The 26,504-nt window shown below is 53.2% G+C and overlaps 1 protein-coding gene across 2 annotated transcripts in view; it reads right to left on the reverse strand.

The window, feature by feature from the left end:
• Positions 1-2,499: 2,499 nt before the first annotated feature.
• The window catches only part of LOC147102981 (TOM1-like protein 1), a 45,891-nt gene continuing 21,886 nt past the window's right edge, over positions 2,500-26,504 (reverse strand). Inside the window, exons 3-11 of one of the 2 annotated variants that reach the window (XM_085963994.1) lie at positions 22,305-22,383; positions 20,233-20,382; positions 18,182-18,307; positions 15,552-15,677; positions 14,762-14,878; positions 13,526-13,659; positions 11,373-11,433; positions 3,869-3,986; positions 2,500-2,640 (exon numbers count right to left, since the gene is read on the reverse strand). In XM_085963994.1, coding sequence (XP_085820120.1) covers positions 2,516-2,640; positions 3,869-3,986; positions 11,373-11,433; positions 13,526-13,659; positions 14,762-14,878; positions 15,552-15,677; positions 18,182-18,307; positions 20,233-20,382; positions 22,305-22,383 — 1,036 coding nt within the window. In that variant the 3' untranslated portion in view covers positions 2,500-2,515. The remainder of the gene's footprint in view (positions 2,641-3,868; positions 3,987-11,372; positions 11,434-13,525; positions 13,660-14,761; positions 14,879-15,551; positions 15,678-18,181; positions 18,308-20,232; positions 20,383-22,304; positions 22,384-26,504) is intronic. The other variant, XM_085963995.1, reaches the window with a different exon arrangement.

The following is a 26,504-nucleotide window of genomic DNA, read 5'->3' on the forward strand; positions in this document are numbered from 1 at the left end:
ACTCTCCGAGATCTCACTCCAGGAGCCAGTTTTCACCTCTCACACCCATCGTTACCAGCCTGTCAAATCTTGCTACTTCTGTAATCACCCTTTGCTTCTCTCCTATCTCTTTTATCATTCACTAGCTGCGGGGGCCCGGCGTTACCAGGGCAGTTTACAGGGCGGCGCGGTTCACGGCCGCCCGCTGCCGCTCCCCCACTCTGTGTCTCGGGTCCGAGCGGTTGTGAGGCCCGGCCCGAGTGACCCCAACTCACCTCCCGCTCCGGCGGGCCGACGCAGCTGCCCGCTCGCTATTGAGGAAAAGCAGGGGGAAAATGGCGGCTACGTTTCGGGAGGCTGCAGGATTAGGTCCCGCCCGTGATTGGTCAACCATCAGGTCACTAAACTGTAGGATTGGTCAACCATCACGTCACTCAACGCTAATGAGCGGTAGGATTGGTCAACCACTAATGAGCGGATTTTTGAACGTTTTTTGTATACTGTCTGAACAATTTTTGTCTGACCAAGAAGTAAATATGCCTATGACACTGCCCTGATCATCAGCTTTCGTTTGATATAACATATGTGTAGGTACACTCTGTAACTTTTGAGTGTATAGCAGACAGACAGACAGACAGACAAACCAACAGCTTTATATCTTTAAAATTTTTTTTAAAGATAGATAGATTCACGGGATGTGGGTGTCGCTGGAAAGGCTGGCATTTATTGCCCATCCAGGGTCACAGTCTAAGGATAAGGGGTAAGCCATTTAGGACAGAGATGAGGAGGAATTTCTTCACCCAGAGAGTGGTGAACCTGTGGAATTCTCTACCACAGAAGGCAGTAGAGGCCAATACATTAAATATATTCAAGAAGGTGTTAGATATATTTCTTAAGGCTAAAGGGATCAAGGATATGGGGAGAAAGCAGGGACAGGGTACTGAATTTAGATGATCAGCCATGATCTCATTAAATGGCGGAGCAGGCTCGAGGGGCCGAATGGCCTACTCCTGCTCCTATCTCCTATGTTTGTATGTAATTGCCCTCGAGAAGGTGGTGGTGAGCTGCCTTCTTGAATACAATGGAGTGTCTTGTTGGGCCATTTCAGAGGGCAGTTAAGAGTCAACCGCATTGCTGTGGGTCTGGAGTCACATATAGGCCAGACCGGGTAAGGACGGCAGATTTCCTTCCCTAAAGGACATTAGTGAACCAGTTGGGTTTTTAGACAATCCGATAGTTTCATGGTCACCATCACTGACGCTAGCTTTTTAATTCCAAATTTATTTAATTGAATTTAAATTCCCCAGCTGCCATGGTGAGATTTGAACTTATGTCGCTGGATCAGTAGTCCAGGCCTCTGGATTACTTGTCCAGTGACATAACCACTGTGTTACCGTCCCCGTAGTCTGCCAGACTCCTGCTGGTGCTGCAGGGAGAAGCGATGACAGGGGATCTTCTCCCGCACTTCATGTCGAGAACTGCCTAAACGCAAGTGGCCACCGAATGGCCTCCTCCTGCCCCGAGGTTCCGCTGCGCTCAGTGCGTCATGGGCTGGTTTTTCCCGCCTGCAGGTGAACGGATAAAAGATGAATTGGGAGCTCGAGGGGATGCCTGGGGATCGGATGTCTGTTCAGCGCCGGGGAGCTTCCGATCATTATGTTCTCTCTCCTCTAGGAGAGGGTGGGGGCCGGACTGCCCCAAGTCTCAAGGGCTACAATACAGCTTTTAATCCGTGTCTGACAGTCTGAACATTGCAAGCCCGCAGACTGCAAATGGGAAACATGGAAACCATTCTGTCCCAATTTGTGGCAAAAGAACCAGAGGGGAGAGGAGGAGAATTCTTTTTTACGCAGCGAGTTGTTGTGATCTGGAATGCGCTGCCTGAAAGGGCGGTGGAAGCAGATTCAATAGTAACTTTCAAAAGGGAATTGGATAAATAGTTAAAAAGGAGAATACTTGCAGGAATATGGGGAAAGGGCAGGGGAGTGGGACTAATCGGAGAGCAATTTCAAAGAGCCGGCACAGGCACGATGGGCCGAATGGCCTCCTTCTGTGCTGGAAGCTTCTAGGATTCTCCTCCCCTCCCGTGACACAGGGATTCAACCGCACCGTCCAGTTTGGAACGGAGCGATCACAATCTCTGGGATGGCCCCAGCTTTAGTCCTCGGTCTTTGCCTGATGGCAATGGGGTGCTACAATAGGCCTTAGCACTCCTGGGCTAGAGAGAGAGAGGCAGGGGGATGTGGTGGGGGAGAGGGAAGAGATCCAAATCAGCCAGGATTCCCAACCTGATCATTACCCAGCGAATCCCTGCTGGAAAGTGCACAGGAGTATTGGATAGTTATGGGATCCAGATCACCTGCGATGCACCCCTTGGTCAAAGAGTCTGTCGCCAATCGCCCATCTCCAGCCAGACATGAGTGCTGGGAGTTTGGGTGCGGGACCAGACAGTGCCCGGCCCTCATGGCACCAAATGCCAGAATCAGTCAGTGCCCTCGGGAGGGAATAAACTGTGAAGGTTTGGTTGAACGTGAACTTACCCTGGTACAAGAGTTGGCACTGCATTAGGCACGGGTATATCAGGCAGGGCCCTGTTCAGTAGGAAGGGGTTGGTAGCATACTGGCCCATTTCCCCGGCCGCAGAGTTTCCATTTTCGAGACCTGTGATCAATGAATATAAAGCCGAACAGGAACTTACTCTCAATTATTACCCAAGTACATTATATTTTCAGATTTCTTTTACTCCCTCTACACTGTCCCATCAAACACTTCCAGGGCAGGTACAGCACGGGTTAGATACAGAGTAAAGCTCCCTCTACACTGTCCCATCAAACACTCCCAGGGCAGGTTCAGCACGGGTTAGATACAGAGTAAAGCTCCCTCTACACTGTCCCATCAAACACTCCCAGGGCAGGTACAGCACGGGTTAGATACAGAGTAAAGCTCCCTCTACACTGTCCCATCAAACACTCCCAGGGCAGGTACAACACAGGTTAGATACAGAGTAAAGCTCCCTCTACACTGTCCCATCAAACACTCCCAGGGCAGGTACAACACAGGTTAGATACAGAGTAAAGCTCCCTTCAAACTGTCCCAGAAATGTCCCTCAACTCCAGCTTCAGGAGAACTTCCCCCTACTGTGATCAGTTCTGTTTCCCACACTAACACCGTGTGTCGTCTCTGAACGAGACTGGCAATTTTGATGTATTTTCTTCTGTTTGCAGATGGTCTCTGGGCCACAATGGGTGATTGGGTGGACAGCAGGTCAGTGCCCAGTGCTGATGGCCAAGAGAAGCAGCAGGTCGTGAAAATTTCAAAAGGGACGAGCCCAAAGAACATAAAGAAAGAAAGACTTGCATTTCTACAGCACCTTAGACGACACTGGATGTTCCAAATCACTTTACAGCCAGTGAAGTACTTTTTGAAGTGGAGTCACTGTTGTAATGTAGGAAACACGGCAGACAATCTGCGCACAGCAAGCTCCCACAAACAGCAATGTGAGAATGACCAGATAATCAACAGATTGGGAGATAGATATTGGCCAGGACACCGGGGAGAAGTCCCCTGCTCTTCTTTGAAATAGTGCCATGGGATCTTTTACACCCACCTGAGAGAGCAGACGGGGCCTCGGTTTAACGTCTCACCCAAAAGACGGCACCTCCGACAGTGCGGCACTCCCTCAGCGCTGCACTGGCGTGACAGCCTGGATTTTGTGCTCCAGTCTCTGGAGTGGGACGTGAACCCACGACCTTCTGACTCCGATGCGAGCGAGAGTGCTGCCCACTGAGCCACGGCTAATATTTGGCAGCTGTGCAGAGCCAGTGTGTGCTGGGTGTCAGCTTGCTTTCACTGATCGAGGGCAGGTCCAGCCCACTCGCACGTTACTTACTCAGGCTGGAGAACTGGGCGGCACACGCAGGAACCGGTACAGCAGGAGCTGAGGCAGAACAGGTGAAGTCGATCAAATCACATGCAGAGCAAGGAGCGGAGGGGTCAGCCTCAGAGTCCTGACAGCAGAGGAGAAAGTACGCTCAGTTTATCATATTGATTATCAGACCAAGAGGGCGCTCCGTTTCTTCCTTGAACAGAGGCCCAACCAGTCCCCATCCACCACCACCCTCCTCCGCCTGGCTGAACTTGTTCTCTTGAACAACTTCTCCTTTGACTCAACTCATTTCCTCCAAATTAAAGGTGTTGCTATGGGAACCCGCATGGGTCCTAGCTAGGCCTGCCATTTTGTGGGATATGTGGAACATTCATTGTTCCAGTCCTAATCAGGTCCCCTCCCTCACCTCTTTCTCCGGTACATCGATGACTGTATCGGTGTCGTTTCCTGCTCTTGCCCTGAACTGGAAAATTTCATTCACTTTGCTTCCAATTTCCACCCTTCCTTCACCTTCACATGGTCCGTCTCTGACTCTTCTCTCCTCTTCCCTTCCTCGACTTCTCTGTCTCAATTTCTGGGGATAGGCTATCGACCAATATCCACTATAAGCCCACTGACTCCCACAGCTACCTGGACTACACTTCCTCCCACCCTGCTTCCTGTAAGGACTCTTCCATTCTCCCAGTTTCCCCGTCTCCGTTGCATCTGTTCTGATGATGCCACCTTCCATACCAGTGCTTCCGACATCTCTTCCTTTTGCCTCAACCGAGGATTCCCCTCTACTGTGGCTGACATGGCCCTCGACCGTGTCCGTTCCATTTCCCGCACTTCTGCTCTCACCCCTTCCCTCTACACTGTCCCATCAAACACTCCCAGGGCAGGTACAGCACGGGTTAGATACAGAGTGAAGCTCCCTCTACACTGTCCCATCAAACACTCCCAGGGCAGGGACAGCACGGGTTAGATACAGAGTAAAGCTCCCTCTACACTGTCCCATCAAACACTCCCAGGGCAGGTACAGCATGGGTTAGATACAGAGTAAAGCTCCCTCTACACTGTCCCAGCAAACACTCCCAGGGCAGATACAGCACGGGTTAGATACAGAGTAAAGCTCCCTCTACACTGTCCCATCAAACACTCCCAGGGCAGATACAGCATGGGTTAGATACAGAGTAATGCTCCCTCTACACTGTCCCATCAACACTTCCAGGGCAGGTACAGCACGGAGTTAGATACAGAGTAAAGCTCCCTCTACACTGTCCCATCAAACACTCCCAGGGCAGATACAGCACGGGTTAGATACAGAGTAATGCTCCCTCTACACTGTCCCATCAAACATTCCCAGAGCAGGTACAGCACGGGTTAGATACAGAGTAAAGCTCCCTCTACACTGTCCCATCAAACACTCCCAGGGCAGATACAGCACGGGTTAGATACAGAGTAAAGCTCCCTCTGCACTGTCTCATCAGACACTCCCAGGGCAGGTACAGCACAGGTTAGATACAGAGTAAATCTCCCTCTACACTGTCCCATCAAACACTCCCAGGGCAGATACAGCACGGGATAGATACAGAGTAAAGCTCCCTCTACACTGTCCCATCAAACACTCCCAGGGCAGGTACAGCACGGGTTACATACAGAGTAAAGCACCCTCGACATTGTCACATCAAACACTGCCAGGGCAGGTACATCACGGGTTAGATACAGAGTAAAGCTCCATCTACATTGTCCCATCAAACACTCCCAGGGCAGGTATAGCACGGGTTAGATACAGAGTAATGCTCCCTCTACACTGTCCCATCAAACATTCCCAGAGCAGGTACAGCACGGGTTAGATACAGAGTAAAGCTCCCTCTACACTGACCCATCAAACACTCCCAGGGCAGGTACAGCACGGGTTAGATACAGAGTAAAGCTCCCTCTACACTGTCCCATCAAACACTCCCAGGGCAGGTACAGCACGGGTTAGATACAGAGTAAAGCTCCCTCTACACTGTCCCATCAAACACTCCCAGGGCAGGTACAGCACGGGTTAGATACAGAGTAAAGCTCCCTCAACACTGTCCCATCAAACACTCCCAGGGCAGGTACAGCACGGGTTAGATACAGAGTAAAGCTCCCTCTACACTGTCCCATCAAACATTCCCAGAGCAGGTACAGCACGGGTTAGATACAGAGTAAAGCTCCCTCTACACTGTCCCATCAACACTCCCAGGGCAGGTACAGCACGGGTTAGATACAGAGTAAAGCACCCTCTACACTGTCCCATCAAACACTCCCAAGGCAGGTACAGCACGGGTTAGATACAGAGTAAAGCTCCCTCTACACTGTCCCATCAAACACTCCCAGGGCAGGTACAGCACGGGTTAGATACAGAGTAAAGCTCCATCTACATTGTCCCATCAAACACTCCCAGGGCAGGTATAGCACGGGTTAGATACAGAGTAATGCTCCCTCTACACTGTCCCATCAAACATTCCCAGAGCAGGTACAGCACGGGTTAGATACAGAGTAAAGCTCCCTCTACACTGTCCCATCAAACACTCCCAGGGCAGATACAGCACGGGTTAGATACAGAGTAAAGCTCCCTCCACACTGTCTCATCAAACACTCCCAGGGCAGGTACAGCGCGGGTTAGATACAGAGTAAAGCTCCCTCTACACTGACCCATCAAACACTCCCAGGGCAGGTACAGCACGGGTTAGATACAGAGTAAAGCTCCCTCTACACTGTCCCATCAAACACTCCCAGGGCAGGTACAGCGTGGGTTAGATACAGAGTAAAGCTCCCTCTACACTGACCCATCAAACACTCCCAGGGCAGGTACAGCACGGGTTAGATACAGAGTAAAGCTCCCTCTACACTGTCCCATCAAACATTCCCAGAGCAGGTACAGCACGGGTTAGATACAGAGTAAAGCTCCCTCTACACTGTCCCATCAACACTCCCAGGGCAGGTACAGCACGGGTTAGGTACAGAGCAAAGCTCCCTCTACACTGTCCCATCAAACACTCCCAGGGCAGATACAGCACGGGTTAGATACAGAGTAAAGCTCCCTCTACACTGTCCCATCAAACACTCCCAGGACAGGTATAGCACGGGTTAGATAGAGAGTAAAGCTCCCTCTGCACTGTCCCATCAAACACTCCCAGGGCAGGTACAGCACGGGTTAGATACAGAGTAAAGCTCCCTCTACACTGTCCCATCAAACACTCCCAGGGCAGGTACAGCACGGGTTAGATACAGAGTAAAGCTCCCTCTACACTGTCCCATCAAACACTCCCAGGGCAGGTACAGCGCGGGTTAGATACAGAGTAAAGCTCCCTCGACACTGTCCCATCAAACACTCCCAGGGCAGGTACAGCACGGGTTAGATACAGAGTAAAGCTCCCTCGACACTGACCCATCAAACACTCCCAGGGCAGGTACAGTACGGGTTAGATACAGAGTAAAGCTCCCTCGACACTGTCCCATCAAACACTCCCAGGGCAGGTACAGCACGGGTTAGATACAGAGTAAAGCTCCCTCTACACTGTCCCATCAAACACTCCCAGGGCAGATACAGCACGGGTTAGATACAGAGTAATGCTCCCTCTACACTGTCCCATCAAACACTCCCAGGGCAGGTACAGCACGGGTTAGATACAGAGTAAAGCTCCCTCTGCACTGTCCCATCAAACATTCCCAGGGCAGGTACAGCACGGGTTAGATACAGAGTAAAGCTCCCTCTACACTGACCCATGAAACACTCCCAGGTCAGGTACAGCACGGGTTAGATACAGAGTAAAGCTCCCTCTGCACTGTCCCATCAAACACTCCCAGGGCAGGTACAGCACGGGTTAGATACAGAGTAAAGCTCTCTCTACACTGTCCCATCAAACACTCCCAGGGCAGGTACAGCACGGGTTAGATACAGAGTAAAGCTCCCTCTACACTGACCCATCAAACACTCCCAGGGCAGGTACAGCACGGGTTAGATACAGAGTAAAGCTCCCTCTACACTGTCCCATCAAACACTCCCAGGGCAGGTACAGCACGGGTTAGATACAGAGTAAAGCTCCCTCTACACTGTCCCATCAAACACTCCCAGGGCAGGTACAGCACGGGTTAGATACAGAGTAAAGCTCCCTCAACACTGTCCCATCAAACACTCCCAGGGCAGGTACAGCACGGGTTAGATACAGAGTAAAGCACCCTCGACATTGTCACATCAAACACTGCCAGGGCAGGTACATCACGGGTTAGATACAGAGTAAAGCTCCATCTACATTGTCCCATCAAACACTCCCAGGGCAGGTATAGCACGGGTTAGATACAGAGTAATGCTCCCTCTACACTGTCCCATCAAACATTCCCAGAGCAGGTACAGCACGGGTTAGATACAGAGTAAAGCTCCCTCTACACTGACCCATCAAACACTCCCAGGGCAGGTACAGCACGGGTTAGATACAGAGTAAAGCTCCCTCTACACTGTCCCATCAAACACTCCCAGGGCAGGTACAGCACGGGTTAGATACAGAGTAAAGCTCCCTCTACACTGTCCCATCAAACACTCCCAGGGCAGGTACAGCACGGGTTAGATACAGAGTAAAGCTCCCTCAACACTGTCCCATCAAACACTCCCAGGGCAGGTACAGCACGGGTTAGATACAGAGTAAAGCTCCCTCTACACTGTCCCATCAAACATTCCCAGAGCAGGTACAGCACGGGTTAGATACAGAGTAAAGCTCCCTCTACACTGTCCCATCAACACTCCCAGGGCAGGTACAGCACGGGTTAGATACAGAGTAAAGCACCCTCTACACTGTCCCATCAAACACTCCCAAGGCAGGTACAGCACGGGTTAGATACAGAGTAAAGCTCCCTCTACACTGTCCCATCAAACACTCCCAGGGCAGGTACAGCACGGGTTAGATACAGAGTAAAGCTCCATCTACATTGTCCCATCAAACACTCCCAGGGCAGGTATAGCACGGGTTAGATACAGAGTAATGCTCCCTCTACACTGTCCCATCAAACATTCCCAGAGCAGGTACAGCATGGGTTAGATACAGAGTAAAGCTCCCTCTACACTGTCCCATCAAACACTCCCAGGGCAGATACAGCACGGGTTAGATACAGAGTAAAGCTCCCTCCACACTGTCTCATCAAACACTCCCAGGGCAGGTACAGCGCGGGTTAGATACAGAGTAAAGCTCCCTCTACACTGACCCATCAAACACTCCCAGGGCAGGTACAGCACGGGTTAGATACAGAGTAAAGCTCCCTCTACACTGTCCCATCAAACACTCCCAGGGCAGGTACAGCGCGGGTTAGATACAGAGTAAAGCTCCCTCTACACTGACCCATCAAACACTCCCAGGGCAGGTACAGCACCGGTTAGATACAGAGTAAAGCTCCCTCTACACTGTCCCATCAAACAGTCCCAGGGCAGGGACAGCGCGGGTTAGATACAGAGTAAAGCTCCCTCTACACTGACCCATCAAACACTCCCAGGGCAGGTACAGCACGGGTGAGATACAGAGTAAAGCTCCCTCTGCACTGTCCCATCAAACACTCCCAGGGCAGGTACAGCACGGGTTAGATACAGAGTAAAGCTCCCTCTACACTGTCCCATCAAACACTCCCACGGCAGGTACAGCACGGGTTAGATACAGAGTAAAGCTCCCTCTACACTGACCCATCAAACACTCCCAGGGCAGGTACAGTACGGGTTAGATACAGAGTAAAGCTCCCTCTACACTGTCCCATCAAACACTCCCAGGGCAGGTACAGCACGGGTTAGATACAGAGTAAAGCTCCCTCTACACTGCCCCATCAAACACTCCCAGGGCAGATACAGCACGGGTTAGATACAGAGTAAAGCTCCCTCTACACTGTCCCATCAACACTCCCAGGGCAGGTACAGCACGGGTTAGATACAGAGTAAAGCTCCCTCTACACTGTCCCATCAAACACTCCCACGGCAGGTACAGCGCGGGTTAGATACAGAGAAAAGCTCCCTCTACACTGACCCATCAAACACTCCCAGGGCAGGTACAGCACGGGTTAAATACAGAGTAAAGCTCCCTCTACACTGTCCCATCAAACATTCCCAGAGCAGGTACAGCACGGGTTAGATACAGAGTAAAGCTCCCTCTACACTGTCCCATCAACACTCCCAGGGCAGGTACAGCACGGGTTAGGTACAGAGCAAAGCTCCCTCTACACTGTCCCATCAAACACTCCCAGGGCAGATACAGCACGGGTTAGATACAGAGTAAAGCTCCCTCTACACTGTCCCATCAAACACTCCCAGGACAGGTATAGCACGGGTTAGATAGAGAGTAAAGCTCCCTCTACACTGTCCCATCAAACACTCCCAGGGCAGGTACAGCACGGGTTAGATACAGAGTAAAGCTCCCTCTACACTGTCCCATCAAACACTCCCAGGGCAGGTACAGCACGGGTTAGATACAGAGTAAAGCTCCCTCTGCACTGTCCCATCAAACACTCCCAGGGCAGGTACAGCATGGGTTAGATACAGAGTAAAGCTCCCTCTACACTGCCCCATCAAACACTCCCAGGGCAGGTACAGCACGGGTTAGATAGAGAGTAAAGCTCCCTCTACACTGTCCCATCAAACACTCCCAGGGCAGGTACAGCACGGGTTAGATACAGAGTAAAGCTCCCTCTACACTGTCCCATCAAACACTCCCAGGGAAGGTACAGCACGGGTTAGATACAGAGTAAAGCTCCCTCTACACTGTCCCATCAAACACTCCCAGGGCAGGTACAGCACGGGTTAGATACAGTGTAAAGCTCCCTCTACACTGTCCCATCAAACACTCCCAGGGCAGGTACAGCACGGGTTAGATACAGAGTAAAGCTCCCTCTACACTGTCCCATCAAACACTCCCGGGGCAGGTACAGCACGGGTTACATACAGAGTAAAGCTCCCTCTACACTGTCCCATCTAACATTCCCAGGGCAGGTACAGCACGGGTTAGATACAGAGTAAAGCTCCCTCTACACTGTCCCATCAAACACTCCCGGGGCAGGTACAGCACGGGTTACATACAGAGTAAAGCTCCCTCTACACTGTCCCATCTAACATTCCCAGGGCAGGTACAGCACGGGTTAGATACAGAGTAAAGCTCCCTCTACACTGTCCCATCAAACACTCCCAGGGCAGGTACAGCACGGGTTAGATACAGAGTAAAGCTCCCTCTACACTGTCCCATCAAACACTCCCTGGGGTGTGGGGGCAGGGGGAGGTGATGGAGGAAGGGAGGGAAGGAGTAGGCGTGGTGGGCTGAGAGGAGAGGAGAGGCAGGTAGGAGCGGGGGGGTGGGGAGGGGGAGGGGCCTCGGGTATATAACCCAGTGAACAGCCAGTTACCTGGAGCAGGATCTTTTCCTCATTGTGTCACTTTCCGCATCTCCTCGAATGCCACATCCAGGATCCACATGGTGCCAGTCCCCCCCTCCCCCCACCAGCATGCAGCGCCCTACGTTGCCATGCCTACCTTCAGTGACTCGGCGATCTCGAGCTCCCTCCGCCCGAAGCTCGCTCTGCTTCGCTCAAACCTGCGGGCAAGAGGCAGCAATTACCCAGCGTTCCCGGCCAACCCTAAAACCACCACAACTCGGGCTGGTGGGTGGCCGCCCGGTAACCCACAACGAACCTGGCAGCAAGTGGGAACACCCCACCTCTCGGTGTGAACCACCGGCTATCGGCAGCGGAGTTTCTGGGCTCTCGGGGTTGACACGGTGGAAAGCGAGACGCTGTCTTTGGTTAGACGCAGGACGCTGTCGGTTGTACATCACTGACTCGTGAGGTACATTCGGACAGGGCAGGCCCCGCACTCCTGTATAAGAGCGCTATCACAAAGGTTTACTTAGCGTATCAGTGCCTGCACACTCAGGACAACAATAATAAAATTGCCCAGCACCAGCACACTTCAACCTACTCAGTATTTACAGCACAGAGACAGGCCACTGGGCCCGACTGCTCCGCGCCAGCATTTACACTCCACACGAGCCTCCTCTCACCCCATCAGCATATCCTTCTATTAAATGGCCAGCATTTCATAATTCTCAACAAAAATACATTCCATTGAGAAACAAAAACTCCGCGGGAGAAGTGATCCATCTGTGGCTAACTGAAGAAGGTGGAAGATCAGCCATCATCTTATTGAATGGGGGAGCAGGCTCGAGGGGCTGAATGGCCGACTCCTGCTCCGAATTCCTATGTTCTTATTCATTTCCCCCCCCCCCCCGCCCCCGATGTGTTTACCTAGTTTCCCCTCAAGAAAGACTTGCATTTCTCCAGCGCCTTTCACCACTTCAGGACGTCCCACAGCGCTTCACAGCCAATGAAGTACTCTTGAAGTGTAGTTACTGTTGTAATGTGGGAAATGCGGCAGACAATTTGCGCACAGCAAGAGCCCACAAACAGCAATGTGATGAATGTGTTTTTTGTATTTATTAAATGCATCTATACTATTTGCCTCAACCACTCCCTGTGGTAGCGAGTTCCACATTCTCACCACTCTCTGGGTAAAGAAGTTTCTCCTGAATTCCCTGTTGGATTTATTAGTGACTGTCTTATATTGATGGCTCTAGTTCTGGTCTCGCCCACAAGTGGAAACATCTTCTCTACGTCTACCCTATCAAACCCTTTCATAATCTTGAAGACCTCCATCAGGTCACCCCTCAGTCCCCTCTTTTCTAGAGGGAAGGAGCCCCAGCCTGTTCAGCCTTTCCACCAGTTCCCTGAAGCAGGATGTATTTTTCCTGATGCGTCACATTTTGGTGCATCTTCTGAGTCGCTCAGGTGGCTGATCCCCGCCCGTGACAGACGCGACGTCGCGCAGCCTGTGACCGTGCGCTTGCTGCGTCTTTCTACACACGCCCAGCGGACGCAGAGTGAAAACTGTGCTCGTGCCTCCTCAGCAACACGGCCGATCCAGAGCTGTGGTGGCCGCTGCTTTAATCGGGTTGCCAACCCTCTGGAGTTTCCAGGAATTAGAAAATTCATCTCCAGGGCACTGCGGCCGGCAAAAGCCCGGGAGAAAAAAATCATAGGGGCGTCAAAAATTGGTGTTTCTTTAAAAAAAATGTCTTTGAACAATTCTGTTTATTAGTTATATAAAAATATTGGACATGGGGAAAGAAAGGCTGTTTGATTAACAGCCAAGACTCATTCCAATTGGCCGGGAGGTGGGCCGGGGCGAAGATGGACGTGTCGGGTGACCAATGGCGGGAGCGTGGGGGTGGGGCAGTTGGAGGCAGAAGGTCATGTGCTGATATTGCCAGAGATACGTCCAATCAGAATCGGCAGCTTTAAGGGGTGACGGTACTGGGTGACATAAATTGTGCCATTCATGTGGAAATGACTTATGAAATATACCGAGCGGCCTGCTGGTGGCGCTGTCCCGAGGAGAGTATAAATACTCGGGCACGGGCCCAGCTTGCTCAAGGACATTTTGTAAACAGGAACTAGTGAAGGACAACTAGACTTCCATGTTGTGAAACAGTCGATTAAAGCCTTGTTTAACACTCTGACCAAGTGCCTAGTAGTTTTCTTACGTTACTGGGCACTCATTGGGCGCGCGCCGACTTAAAACCCAACAACGCGACTCTTGGCTCCCCACGCTCGGCCCGAGTTACTCCCCACCTCTCGTATCGCAGGAACGCGTTGTTGAGATCGTCGTTCGCCTGTAGCAAGCTGCCGATGACCTCGTCATTCTCCACCTCCAGCAGCAGCACCATGATCCTGTCCTGCATCGCTCGGCATGTCTCCTGCAACTTCTGTCACAGGGAGAGAAGAGACCGAGTCTGAGAGAGAGAGAGAGAAAGAACTCGCATTTCTACAGCGCCTTCCGCCGCCTCGGCACAGCGCTTCACAGCCAACTTTTTTTGAAGCGCAGTCACTGCTGTAATGTAGGAAACGCGGCAGCCAATTTGCGCACAGCAAGATCCCCCAAGCAGCAATGAGATGATGACCAGAGAATCTGTTTTCGTGATGTTGGTTAGATTCAGCGAATCTTACAGAATCTTAAGGAGGACGTTAGCCCAGCGTACATGTGCCGGCTCTTTGAAAGAGCTATCTAATTAGTTCCACTCTCCCGCTCTAAGGAATAGCAGGATATGCCGATAGGGTTCGAGGAAGTAGGGTGGAGCGTTAACACCGGCACGGACCAGTTGGGCCGAATGGCCTGTTTCTGTGCTGTAAATACTGCGTAACACTTCATCTCACCCCATCAACATATCCTTCTATTCCTTTCTCCCTCATGTGTTTATCCAGCTTCCCCTTAAATGTATCTATACTATTCACCTCAACCCCACTCCCTGTGGTAGCGAGTTCCACATTCTCACCACTCTCTGGGTAATGAAGTCTCTCCTGAATTCCCCATTGGATTTATTGGGGACAGTGTGGAGATTAGGAAAGGATTCACCAACTTGCATTTACGTAGCGCCTTTAACAAAGTAAAGCGTCCAAAAGGCACTTCACATCAATGTTATCAAACAACATTTGACGTTGAGCCACGTAAGGAGATATTAGGACAGGTGATCAAAAGGTTGGTGAAAGAGGTAGGTTTTAAGGAGCGAGAGGTAGGGGGGCGGAGAGGTTTAGGGAGGGAATTCTAGAGCTTAGGGCCCAGGCAGCTGAAGGCACGGCCACCAATGGTGGAGCGATTCAAATCGGGGATGCGCAAGAGGTCAGAGTTGGAGGAGCGCAGAGATCTCGGGGGGTTGCGGAGCTGCTGGAGGTTACAGAGATAGGGAGGGGCCGAGGCCATGGAGGGATTTGAAAACAAGGATGAGAACTTTAAAATAAAGGGGTTGCCGAATAAATAACCTGAATCCCGGAGACCAGCGCCCTCAGGACACGAGTCCCCTGCACTCCTACCTGTAACAGCTGCATGTCCTCGGGATTCTCAGAGCCCGGAGTGTTCTCCAGTAAGATGGCAGACATGACCGAGATGTTCATCGTCACCATGTCCAGCTCGCTGTGCAGTTTGCCCACCTGCGGGAGGATTGGGAAGCACCGTTAACATGTCGCAGTGACCCGGGTATAACACTCACTGATCAAACAAGCTGTGGGTGGAGCCACAGTGTCCCGTGCAGTAAGTGACAGTAGGCCGCACTCCCGAGGGGCAGGCACTGAGAGTAGGCCGCACTCCCGAGGGGCAGGCACCGAGAGTGGGCTGCACTCCCGAAGGCAGGAACCAAGAGTAGGCCGCACTCCTGAGGGGCAGGAACCGAGAGTAGGCCACACTCCCGAGGCCAGGAACCGAGAGTAGGCCGCACTCCCGAGGACAGGAACCGAGAGTAGGCCGCACTCCCGAGGACAGGAACCGAGAGTAGGCCGTACTCCCGAGGGGCAGGAACCGAGAGTAGGCTGCACTCCCGAGGGGCAGGAACCGAGAGTAGGCCGCACTCCCGAGGACAGGAACCGAGAGTAGGCCGCGCACTCCTGAGGACAGGAACCGAGAGTAGGCCGCACTCCCGAGGGGCAGGAACCGAGAGTAGGCCGCACTCCCGAGGACAGGAACCGAGAGTAGGCCGCACTCCCGAGGGGCAGAGCCCCCTTCCCCCAACCGGTGGATGTTTTGCGATGCAGAGAAGCTCTTGTAAGGGACTGCTGCGTCGCCGCTGAGTTTCACGCCCTCACTCCTTCTGATCCCACACTGCTTTACCTGCTCCGGGACCAGCCTGATGGTGTTCTTGGGATGAGGAGTTAGGGAGGCTTCCGAGGAGGAGGCTGAAGACTTCGATATGGGTGCGATCTGCGAGTCGTGACACTGCGAGGCTACAATCGGACCCTGAAAAGACAATATAATTATTACAGCCGCATAATGGGACCCCCAGCTCTCTCTCTCTCTCTCTCTCTGACCCCAGCTCTCTCTCTCTCTCCGACCCCAGCTCTCTCTCGCTCTCTCCCTGACCCCAGCTCTCTCTCGCTCCCCGACCCCAGTTCTCTCGCTCTCTCTCGATCCCCGACCCCAGCACTCTCTCTCTCTCGATCCCCGACCCCAGCGTTCTCTCTCTCGCTCCCTGACCCCAGCGCTCCCTCTCTCTCTCGCTCCCCGACCCCAGCGCTCTCTCTCTCGCTCCCTGACCCCAGCTCGCTCTCTCTCCCTGACCCCAGCTCTCTCTCTCTCTCTCTCCGACCCCAGCTCTCTCGCTCTCTCCCTGACCCCAGCTCTCTCTCTCGCTCCCTGACCCCAGCGCTCTCTCTCTCTCGCTCCCCGACCCCAGTTCTCTCTCTCTCTCTCTCTCGCTCGCTCCCTGACACCACTCTCTCTCTCGCTCCCCGACCCCAGCGCTCTCTTTCTCTCGCTCCCCGACCCCAGTTCTCTCTCTCTCGCTCCCCGACCCCAGTTCTCTCTCTCTCTCGCTCCCTGACCCCAGCGCTCTCTCTCTCGCTCCCCGACCCCAGTTCTCTCTCTCTCTCTCTCGCTCCCTGACCCCAGCGCTCTCTCTCTCTCGCTCCCTGACCCCAGCGCTCTCTCTCTCTCCGACCCCAGCGCTCTCTCTCTCTCTCTTGCTCCGACTCCAGCTCGCTCTCTCTCTCGCTCGCTCCCTGACCCCAACGCTCGCTCTCTCGCTCCCCGACCCCAGTTCTCTCTCTCTCTCGCTCCCTGACCCCAGCGCTCTCTCTCTCTCGCTCCCTGACCCCAGCGCTCTCTCTCTTGCTCCCTGACCCCAGCGCTCTCTCTCTCGCTCCCTGACCCCAGCGCTCTCTCTCTCTCGCTCCCTGACCCCAGCGCTCTCTCTCTCGCTCCGACCCCAACGCGCTCTCTCTCGCTCCCCGACCCCAACGCTCTCTCTCTCGCTCCCCGACCCCAGTTCTCTCTCTCTCTCGCTCCCTGACCCCAGCGCTCTCTCTCTCTCTCTCTCTCGCTCCCTGACCCCAGCGCTCTCTCTCTCTCGCTCCCTGACCCCAGCACTGTCTCTCTCTCTCGCTCCCTGACCCCAGCGCTCTCTCTCTCTCTCTCGCTCTGACTCCAGCTCGCTCTCTCGCTCGCTCCCTGACCCCAACGCTCTCTCTCTCGCTCCCCGACCCCAGTTCTCTCTCTCTCTCGCTCCCTGACCCCAGCGCTCTCTCTCTCTCGCTCCCCGACCCCAGTTCTCTCTCTCTCTCGCTCCCTGACCCCAGCGCTCTCTCTCTCTCGCTCCCTGACCCCAGCGCTCTCTCTCTCGCTCCCTGACCCCAGCGCTCTCTCTCTCTCCAACTCCAGCTCGCTCTCTCTCTCTCTCTCGCTCCCTGACCCCAGTTCTCTCTCTCTCGCTCCCCGACCCCAGTTCTCTCTCTCTCTCGCTCCCTGACCCCAGCGCTCTCTCTCTCGCTCCCTGACCCCAGCGCTCTCTCTCGCTCCCTGACCCCAGCGCTCTCTCTCTCGCTCCCTGACCCCAGCGCTCTCTCTCTCTCTCTCGCTCCCTGACCCCAGTTCTCTCTCTCTCGCTCCCTGACCCCAGTTCTCTCTCTCTCGCTCCCTGACCCCAGCGCTCTCTCTCTCTCTCGCTCCCTGACCCCAGTTCTCTCTCTCTCTCTCTCTCTCGCTCCCCGACCCCAGCGCTCTCTCTCTCGCTCCCTGATTCCAGCATTCTCTCTTCCCCGACATTGATCAGTTAAATCCCCAGGGTGATTGGAACGTTGCTGAACAAGGGCATGGAACCAATGGATTCCCAGGCCTGGTTCTCCGAATGGAGTGTTGCCAATCCTAAGCAAGAGAGTCTCGGTTCATGGTCAAGACAAGGGACAACAATCGCCCAGCAACGGGAGCAGAATCCCAGAGATAGTGCCAGCAAGGAGTCGTCCCTACCAGCTGGTTAGAGTGGCCTTGCCACTGATCTGTGAACAGGGCCATAGTCACAGGGCAAGAGGAGATTTGATAGAGGTGTTCAAAATCATGAGGGGCTTTAATAGAGTAAATAAGGAGAAACTGTTTCCACTGGCAGGAGGGTCGGTAACCAGACGACACTGGCAAAAGAACCAGGGAGATGAGGAAAAACTTTACACAGCGAGTTGTGATCTGGAATGCGCTGCCTGAAAGGGCGGTGGAAGCAGGTTCAATAATAACTTTCAAAAGGGAATTGGATAAATAATTGAAAAGGAGAAATTTGCAGGTCTGTGGGGAAAGAGCAGGGGGGAGTGGGACTAATTGTTCGCTCTTTCAAAGGGCCGGCACAGGCATACACACTGCCCTGTCCACCACGGTAGTGACCTCCTCAAAGAATTCACCTTGGTTCGTTAGACATGACTTACAGTTTACAAATCCACGCTGGCTCTCTCTGATCAGGTCCTATTTGTCTTACCACTTACGTTTTTCCTGGTACCAGTGGATTCCACAGCTGGAGTTGGGAATATTAACCCTTTTCGTTTCATCTCCATGTAGAGCTCCTGTACATCACTCACATCAATCTGTCCCTGGTAGATGGTTGCCCACGACTGTGGCACAGAACGGGGGGAGAAGCATTAGGATGAGAATGTGGCCAGACCACCCTGACCCTTGCCCCGCGACGTCACCCCGACCACCTCGCCCCCCCGCCCCTCCCCCCTCCCTCCCTGCCCCGCCCCCCTCCCTCCCCCTCCCCCGACCACCTCGCCCCCTCCCCCGACCTCCCCGCCACCCCGACCTCCCCCCCCGACCTCCCCGCCCCTACCTCCCCCGACCTCTCCGCCCCTCCCCCGACCTCTCCGCCCCTCCCCGACCTCCCCCCGACCTCCCTCCCCGCCCCTCCCCCCGACCTCCCTCCCCGCCCCTCACCCCGACCTCTCCGCCCCGACCTCCTCGCCCCCTCCCCCTGACCTCCCTCCCCGTTCCTCCCCCCCGACCTCCCCGCCCCTCCCCCCGACCTCCCCGCCCCTCCCCCCTCGCCCCGCCCCTCCCCCCGACCGCCCCTCCCCCTCCCCCCGACCACCCCGCCCCTCCCCCCGACCTCCCCCCTCGCCCCGCCCCTCCCCCTCCCCCCGACCACCCCGCCCCTCCCCCCGACCTCCCCGCCCCGACCCTCCCCGCCCCTCGCCCCGACCTCCCCTCGCCCCGCCCCTCGCCCCTACCTTTGCCCCTCGCCCCGACCTCCCCTCCCTCACCCTGACCTTTTCGGCCCTCTTTGAATCAGGAAGCAAAGGCTGACTGATGACTCCCGGTGCCTTCAGGAGGGGAGGGGAATTAAATGGAGCGAGGAAATTGGACGAATTTCTCATTTTCTTTTAAAAAAAAAAAAAAAATCAGAATGGTGTTTCTCAAACAGCAGGGAAGGTGAAGTTAAGATGGCGTAAATCATACGACAAGAAGTTTAAAATCCGCTCGCGCTACCCCCACCCCACACTCTGATGACCAGGCCGAGGGTAGAGGGACAGAGGGATCTGAAGGTACAGGTTGACAAATCACTAAAATTAGCGACACAGGTTAATAAGGCCATAAAAAAACAAACAAAGCCCTGGGGTTCATTTCTAGAGGGATTGAATTGAAAATCAGAAAAGTTATGTTCAACTTGTATAGAACCTTTATTAGATCCCACTGTGCACAGTTCTAGTCTGTATTTTATAAAGGATATAGAGGCACTGGAGAAGGTGCAAAAAAGATTTACTAGAATGATACCAGAACTGAGAGGCTATAACTATCAGGAAAGGTTGAACAGGCCGGGGCTCTTTTCTCTAGAAAAGAGAAGGCCGAGCGGTGACCTGATCGAGGACTTTAAGATTATGAAAGGGTTCGATAGGGTAGAGGTAGAGAAGACGTTCCCACTTGTGGGGGAGCCCAGAACTAGGGGCCATCAATATAAGATAGTCACTAATAAACCCAATAGGGAATTCAGGAGAAACTTCTTTCCCCAGAGAGTGGTGAGAATGTGGAACTCGCTACCACAGGGAGTGGTTGAGGTGAATAGCAGAGATGTATTTAAGGAGAAGCTGGATAAACACATGAGGGAGAGAGGAATAGAAGGATATGTTGATGGGGTGAGATGAAGAGGGTGGGAGGAGGCTCGTGTGGAGCAGAAACACCGGCATGGACCAGTTGGGCCGAATGGCCTGTTTCTGTGCTGTACATTCTACACAATACAATGTTTCCATGTCAACAACATCTTGTATTTATATAGCGCCTTTAACGTAGTAAAACATCCCAAGGCGCTTCACAGGAGCGATTATCAAACAAAATTTGACACCGAGCCACATAAGGAGATATTAGGGCAGGCGACCAAAAGCTTGGCCAAAGAGGTCGGTTTTAAGGAGCATCTTAAAGGAGAGAGAGGTGGAGAGGCGGAGAGGTTTAGGGAGGGAATTCCAGAGCTTAAGCCCAGGCAGCTGAAGGCACGGCCGTCGATGGTGCAGCGAAGGAAATCGGGGATGTTCACGAGGGCCATCCTTACCTGAATGAGACTCAGGATGCAGTTCTGGATGTCGATGGGCGGGTTGTACTTGGGTTTCAGCACCTTGGCCAACACGTCCTTGACAAAGTCCTTCCTGACGATCAGCGAGTGGAAGCTCGGACCACAGTTCCTCATACAGCTGTCGATAAGCTGGCCAAGAAAAAATATACCCCCACAAGACGGAATGAATCAACGGCTGAGATTCTTCACCCTCAGGGCTGGAAGCACGGGAGAAAGGGAGCCGTTCCTCATCAATACTCCCCCCGCACCCCCTCTCATCGATACAATACCGGAGAGAGATTTTGGGAGATTCTACCAGTTGTTTTAGTCCCTTGGCCTCCTATTGACCTGCTGTGTCCTTGAACCCTCTTGTACCAATTTACTAACTCCAGTTATGAGATGACAGAGATTGTGGGCATCCCATCACCACCACCACTGGGCACTGAGATTTATTACAGGGATTCCTCACAGAGTGAGACCAGAGTTCTCTCCCCTCCTCCCCACCCGCATGCCATTCTTTTGAGCAAGATGTCAGCCGTGGCTCAGTGGGCAGCACTCTCACCTCTGAGTCAGAAGGTCGTGGGTTCAAGTCCCACTCCAGAGACCCGAGCACAAAATCCAGGCTAACACTCCAGTGCAGTGCTGAGGGAGTGCCGCACTGTCGGAGGTGCCGTCTTTCAGATGGGATATTAAACCGAGGCCCCATCTTCCCCCTCAGGTGGATGTGAAAGATGCTGGGGAGTTCTCACCGGTGTCCTGGGACAATATTTCTCCCTCAACCAGTATCATTAAAAAACAGATTCTCTGGCCATTATCACATTGCTGTTTGTGGGATCTTGCAAATTGGCTGCCACGTTTCCTACATTACAACAGTAACTACACTTGGAAAGTACTTCATTGACTGTAAAATGCTTTGGGACGTCCTGAGGTCGTGAAAGGCGCTATAGAAATGCAAGGCACTTGCACAAACCTTCCCTTTTGTTCTTTCCCCACCTCCTCTCTTTCCCTGACCCACATTTGCTTAAAAATCTGTTACTTCTCTAACTTTTTCCAGTTCTGACGAAGGGTCATCGACCTGAAACGTTAACTCTGTTTTTCTCTCTCCACGGATGTTGCCCTGGCCTGCTGAGATTTTCCAGCATTTTCTGTTGTTATTTCAGATTTCCAGCATCCGCAGTATTTTGTTATTGATATGAATGCAAGTCTTTCTTTCCTAGCTCTTTCTGAAGACCACCAATTGGCCGAATCACTTGCTCAACCCCAGGCGAGACGGCTTGAAGAAAGAGAGTCGTCGGAGGGTTGAAGCTGTCCCTTTCTCCGCTCCGTGCTCTGAGCGAGCGAGCAGGTGGCCGAACCTTCGATTGTCCGCAGTCGGCCGGGATCACCCGCTCGAGACTGTGCCCCCGCCCCGCCCTGCCCAGCCCAGCCCGCTCAGGGGCCGTGATCTCAGTACCCGCGCAATGAGCCAGTCTCTCTCAGTGCGGAGCAACTCAGGACTGGCGGCGATCGCCTGCACTGGGAGCCCGCGGCAATACAACAACAACTTGCATTTATATAGCGACTTTAATGTAGCAACAACGTCCCAAGGCGCTTCACAGGAGCGACAAAAATCTGACACCGAGCCACATAAGGAGCTATTCAGGCAGATGACCAAAAGCTTGGTCAAAGAGGAAGGCTTTAAGGAGCGTTTTAAAGGAGGAGAGAGAGGCGGAGAGGTTTAGGGAGGGAATTCCAGATGTTGGGGCCCAGGCAGCTGAAGGCACGGCCGCCAATGGTGGAGCGATGAAAATCGGGGATGCGCAAGAGGCCAGAATTGGAGGAGTGCAGAGATCTCAGGGGGTTGTGGGGCTGGAACAGGTTACAGAGATAGGGAGGGGCGAGGTTCGTGATCGTGGGCGGCCCCCATAGTTTTCACAGGGAAGAGGTGGGCGCCATGCAGCTGCAGCAATCATGATCAAAGCTGTCAATTGTGCGAGGCCAGAGCTGGGAGGGCGAGAGCCAGGAGGAGACAGGCCGGCAGATCGAGCGAGGGGCAGAGAGCGAGGATCAGGTGCAATAGGGCCAGTACTCACAGACAGGGTCAGTCTGACCTCCTTGTAGTTTCGATTCCCTGCGATTCTTTTCTTTATCGCTTTAACTGCATCTTTCGGTCTAGGATCAAGGAAACAAACATTGACAATGTTGCCCACTCACCCCCCGCTCGCTTGCCTGGCCACACTCGCCCGCTCACACCAATAAATGGCAGTGCAGAGCTCAGTTACAGCCACTATGAGAGTTCGGCACGCTGGGTGTGGGTGAGGTCAGCACATTGGGTGTGGGTGGGGAACACACACACACACGCACGCACACACACACACACACACACACACACGCACGCACGCACACGCCCGGGATTGAACCTGGAGTCTGCCTGCTCTCTACAGCTCAGCACCAGACCAGTAGCACCAGCCACACCCGGCTCGCCGACCTTCGGCCCCACCCGGCTCGCCGACCTCTGGCCCCCACCCGTCGCGCCGACCTCCGACCCACATCCGCATGAATTGCAACAGTTATACATTCCTTTCTGGCGCAAAAACACAAAAGGAAAAGCAGCCCAACCATGGCTAACAAAAGAAATTAAGAATAGTATTAGATCCAAAGACGAGCCATATAAAGTTGCCAGAAAAAGTAGCAAGCCTGAGGACTGGGAGCAGTTTAGAATTCAGCAAAAAAGGACCAAGAGATTGATTAAGAGGGGAAAAATAGAGTATGAGAGTAAACTTGCAAGGAACATAAAAGCGGACTGTAAAAGCTTCTACAAGTATGTAAAAAGAAAAAGATTAGTGAAGACAAAAGTAGGTCCTTTACAGTCGGAAATGGGAGAATTTATAATGGGGAACAAGGAAATGGCAGAGAAATTAAACAAATACTTTGGTTCTGTCTTCACAGAAGAGGACACAAATAACTTCCCAGAAATGCTAGGGAACCAATGGTCTAGTGGGAAGGAGGAATTAAAGGAAATTAGTATTAGTAAAAAAAAAGTGCTGGAGAAATTAATGGGACTGAAAGCCAATAAATCCCCAGGGCCTGATAATCTGCATCCCAGAGTGCTAAAAGAGGTAGCCATGGAAATAGTGGATGCATTGGTTGTCATCTTCCAAAATTCTATAGATTATGGAACAGTTCCTGCAGATTGGAGGGTGGCAAATGTAACCCCACTATTTAAAAAAGGAGGGAGAGAGAAAACAGGGAACTGCAGACCGGTTAGTCTAACATCAGTAGTAGGGAAAATACTAGAGTCTATTATTATAAAGGATATGATAACAAGACACTTCGAAAATATCAACGGGATTAGACAAAGTCAACATGGATTTATGAAAGGAAAATCATGTTTGACAAACCTACTGGAGTTTTTTGAGGATGTAACTGGTCAAATAGATAAGGGAGAACCAGTGGATGTGTTGTATTTGGATTTTCAGAAGGCATTCGATAAGGTGCCACATAAGAGGTTAGTGTGCAAAATTAAAGCACATGGGACTGTGGGTAATATACTGGCATGGATTGAAAATTGATTAACAGACAGGAAACAGAGAGTAGGAATAAATGGGTCTTTTTTGGGGTGGCAGGTGGTGACTAGTGGGGTACCGCAGGGATCAGTGATTGGGCCCCAGCTATTCACAATATATATCAATGATTTGGATGAGGGAATCAAATGTAATATTTCCAAGTTTGCTAAGTGAGATTGTGAGTTGTGAGGAGGATGCAAAGAAGCTTCAAGGTGATTTAGACAAGTTGAGTGAGTGGTCAAATACATGGCAGATGCAGTATAACGTGGATAAATGTGAAGTTATCCACTTCGGTGGGAAAAACAGAAAGGCAGAGTATTTCCTAAATGGTGATAGATTGGGAAATGTTGATGTACAAAGGGACCTGGGTGTCCTTGTACACCAGTCACTGAAAACAAACATGCAGGTACAGCAAGCAGTTAGGAAGGCAATGGTATATTGGTCTTCATTGCAAGAGGATTAGAGTACAGGAGCAAGGATGTCTTACTACAGTTATACAGGGCCTTGGTGAGACCACACCTGGAGTACTGTGAGCAGTTTTGGTCTCCTTAGCTTAGGGAGTGCAGCGAAGGTTCACCAGACTGATTCCTGGGATGGCAGGACTGTCGTATGAGGAGAGATTGGGTCGACTAGGCCTGTATTCACTAGAGTTTAGAAGAATGAGAGGGGATCTCATTGAAACATATAAAATTCTGACAAGGCTAGACAGATTGGATGCAGGGAGGATGTTTCCCCTGGCTGAGGGGTCAAGAACGAGGGGTCACAGTCTCAGGATATGGGGTAGGACATTTAGGACTGAGATGAGGAGAAATTTCTTCACTCAGAGGGTGGTGAACCTATGGAATTCTCTACCACAGAAGGCTGTGGAGGCCAAGTCACTGAATATATTTACGAAGGAGATAGATTTCTAGACACAAAAGGCATCAAGGGGTATGTGGAGAGAGTGGGAATATGGTATTGAGATAGAGGATCAGCCACGATCATATTGAATGGCGGAGCAGGCTCGAAGGGCCGAATGGCCGACTCCTGCTCCTATTTTTCTAAGTTTCTATGTTTCACCCACACGCCAACCTCCGACCCCACCCAGCACGCCGACCTTCGACCCCACCCGGACCGCCGACCTCCGAACCCAGCCCGGCGCGCAGACCTCCGAACCCACCCACCGCGCCGATCTCTGACACCACCCAGCACGTGACCTCTGACCCCTGGCATTATACCATTGTTGGATTTACTGCACATCAAGCATTTCTCTGTTAGTTCAAAGTCACGTTGAGGTCATTAACTGGATCAGATATACTGTTTACTGCACAAATCACGAGGGTGAGGGGACGGCCTGTCCTATCAGAGGAGTCTGACACGTGTTTGTGTGGTAAATGTTCCAAATTCCAGCCGCCTTCAATAAGCCTAAATCGCTCAGGCTGATGAAACAGACCCAGGCTAATTCAAGGCTCATAAAGGAGGCAGAGGGGTAAATCCAGGTCCCATACTGTACCCCATCCCTGTACCCCTCCACCCAACACTGTACCCCATCCCCGTACCCCTCCACCCCACACTGTACCCCATCCCCGTACCCCTCCACCCCGCACTGTACCCCATCCCCGTACCCCTCACCCCACACTGTACCCCATCCCCGTACCCCTCACCCCACACTGTACCCCATCCCCATACCCCTCCACCCCACACTGTACCCCATCCCCGTACCCCTCACCCCACACTGTACCCCATCCCCATACCCCTCCACCCCACACTGTACCCCATCCCCGTACCCCTCCACCCCACACTGTACCCCATCCCCGTACCCCTCCACCCCACACTGTACCCCATTCCCGCACCCCTCCACCCCACACTGTACCCCATCCCCGTACCCCTCCACCCCGCACTGTACCCCATCCCCGTACCCCTCACTGTACCCCATTCCCGTATCCATCACCCCACACTGTACCCCATCCCCGTACCCCTCCACCCAACACTGTACCCCATCCCCGTACCCCTCCACCCCGCACTGTACCCCATCCCCGTACCCCTCCACCCCGCACTGTACCCCATCCCCATACCCCTCACCCCACACTGTACCCCATCCCCGTACCCCTCACCCCACACTGTACCCCATCCCCGTACCCCTCCACCCCACACTGTACCCCATCCCCGTACCCCTCCACCCCTCCACCCCGCACTGTATCCCATCCCCGTACCCCTCCACCCCACACTGTACCCCATCCCCGTACCCCTCCACCCCACACTGTACCCCATCCCCGTACCCCTCCACCCAACACTGTACCCCATCCCCGTACCCCTCCACCCAACACTGTACCCCATCCCCGTACCCCTCCACCCCACACTGTACCCCATCCCCGTACCCCACACTGTACCCCATACCCGTACCCCTCCACACTGTACCCCATCCCCGTACCCCTCCACCCCGCACTGTACCCCATCCCCGTACCCCTCACTGTACCCCATTCCCGTACCCATCACCCCACACTGTACCCCATCCCCGTACCCCTCCACCCCACTGTACCCCATCCCCGTACACCTCCACCCCGCACTGTACCCCATCCCCGTACCCCTCACCCCGTACCCCTCACCCCACACTGTACCCCATCCCCGTACCCCTCCACCCCACACTGTACCCCATCCCAGTACCCCTCCACCCCACACTGTACCCCATCCCCGTACCTCACCCCACACTGTACCCCATCCCCGTACCCCTCACCCCACACTGTACCC

The sequence above is a fragment of the Somniosus microcephalus genome, chromosome 21, assembly GCF_052327205.1.
Source record: "Somniosus microcephalus isolate GS21.2 chromosome 21, FLI_Smic_1.0, whole genome shotgun sequence".
Taxonomy (NCBI): domain Eukaryota; kingdom Metazoa; phylum Chordata; class Chondrichthyes; order Squaliformes; family Somniosidae; genus Somniosus; species Somniosus microcephalus.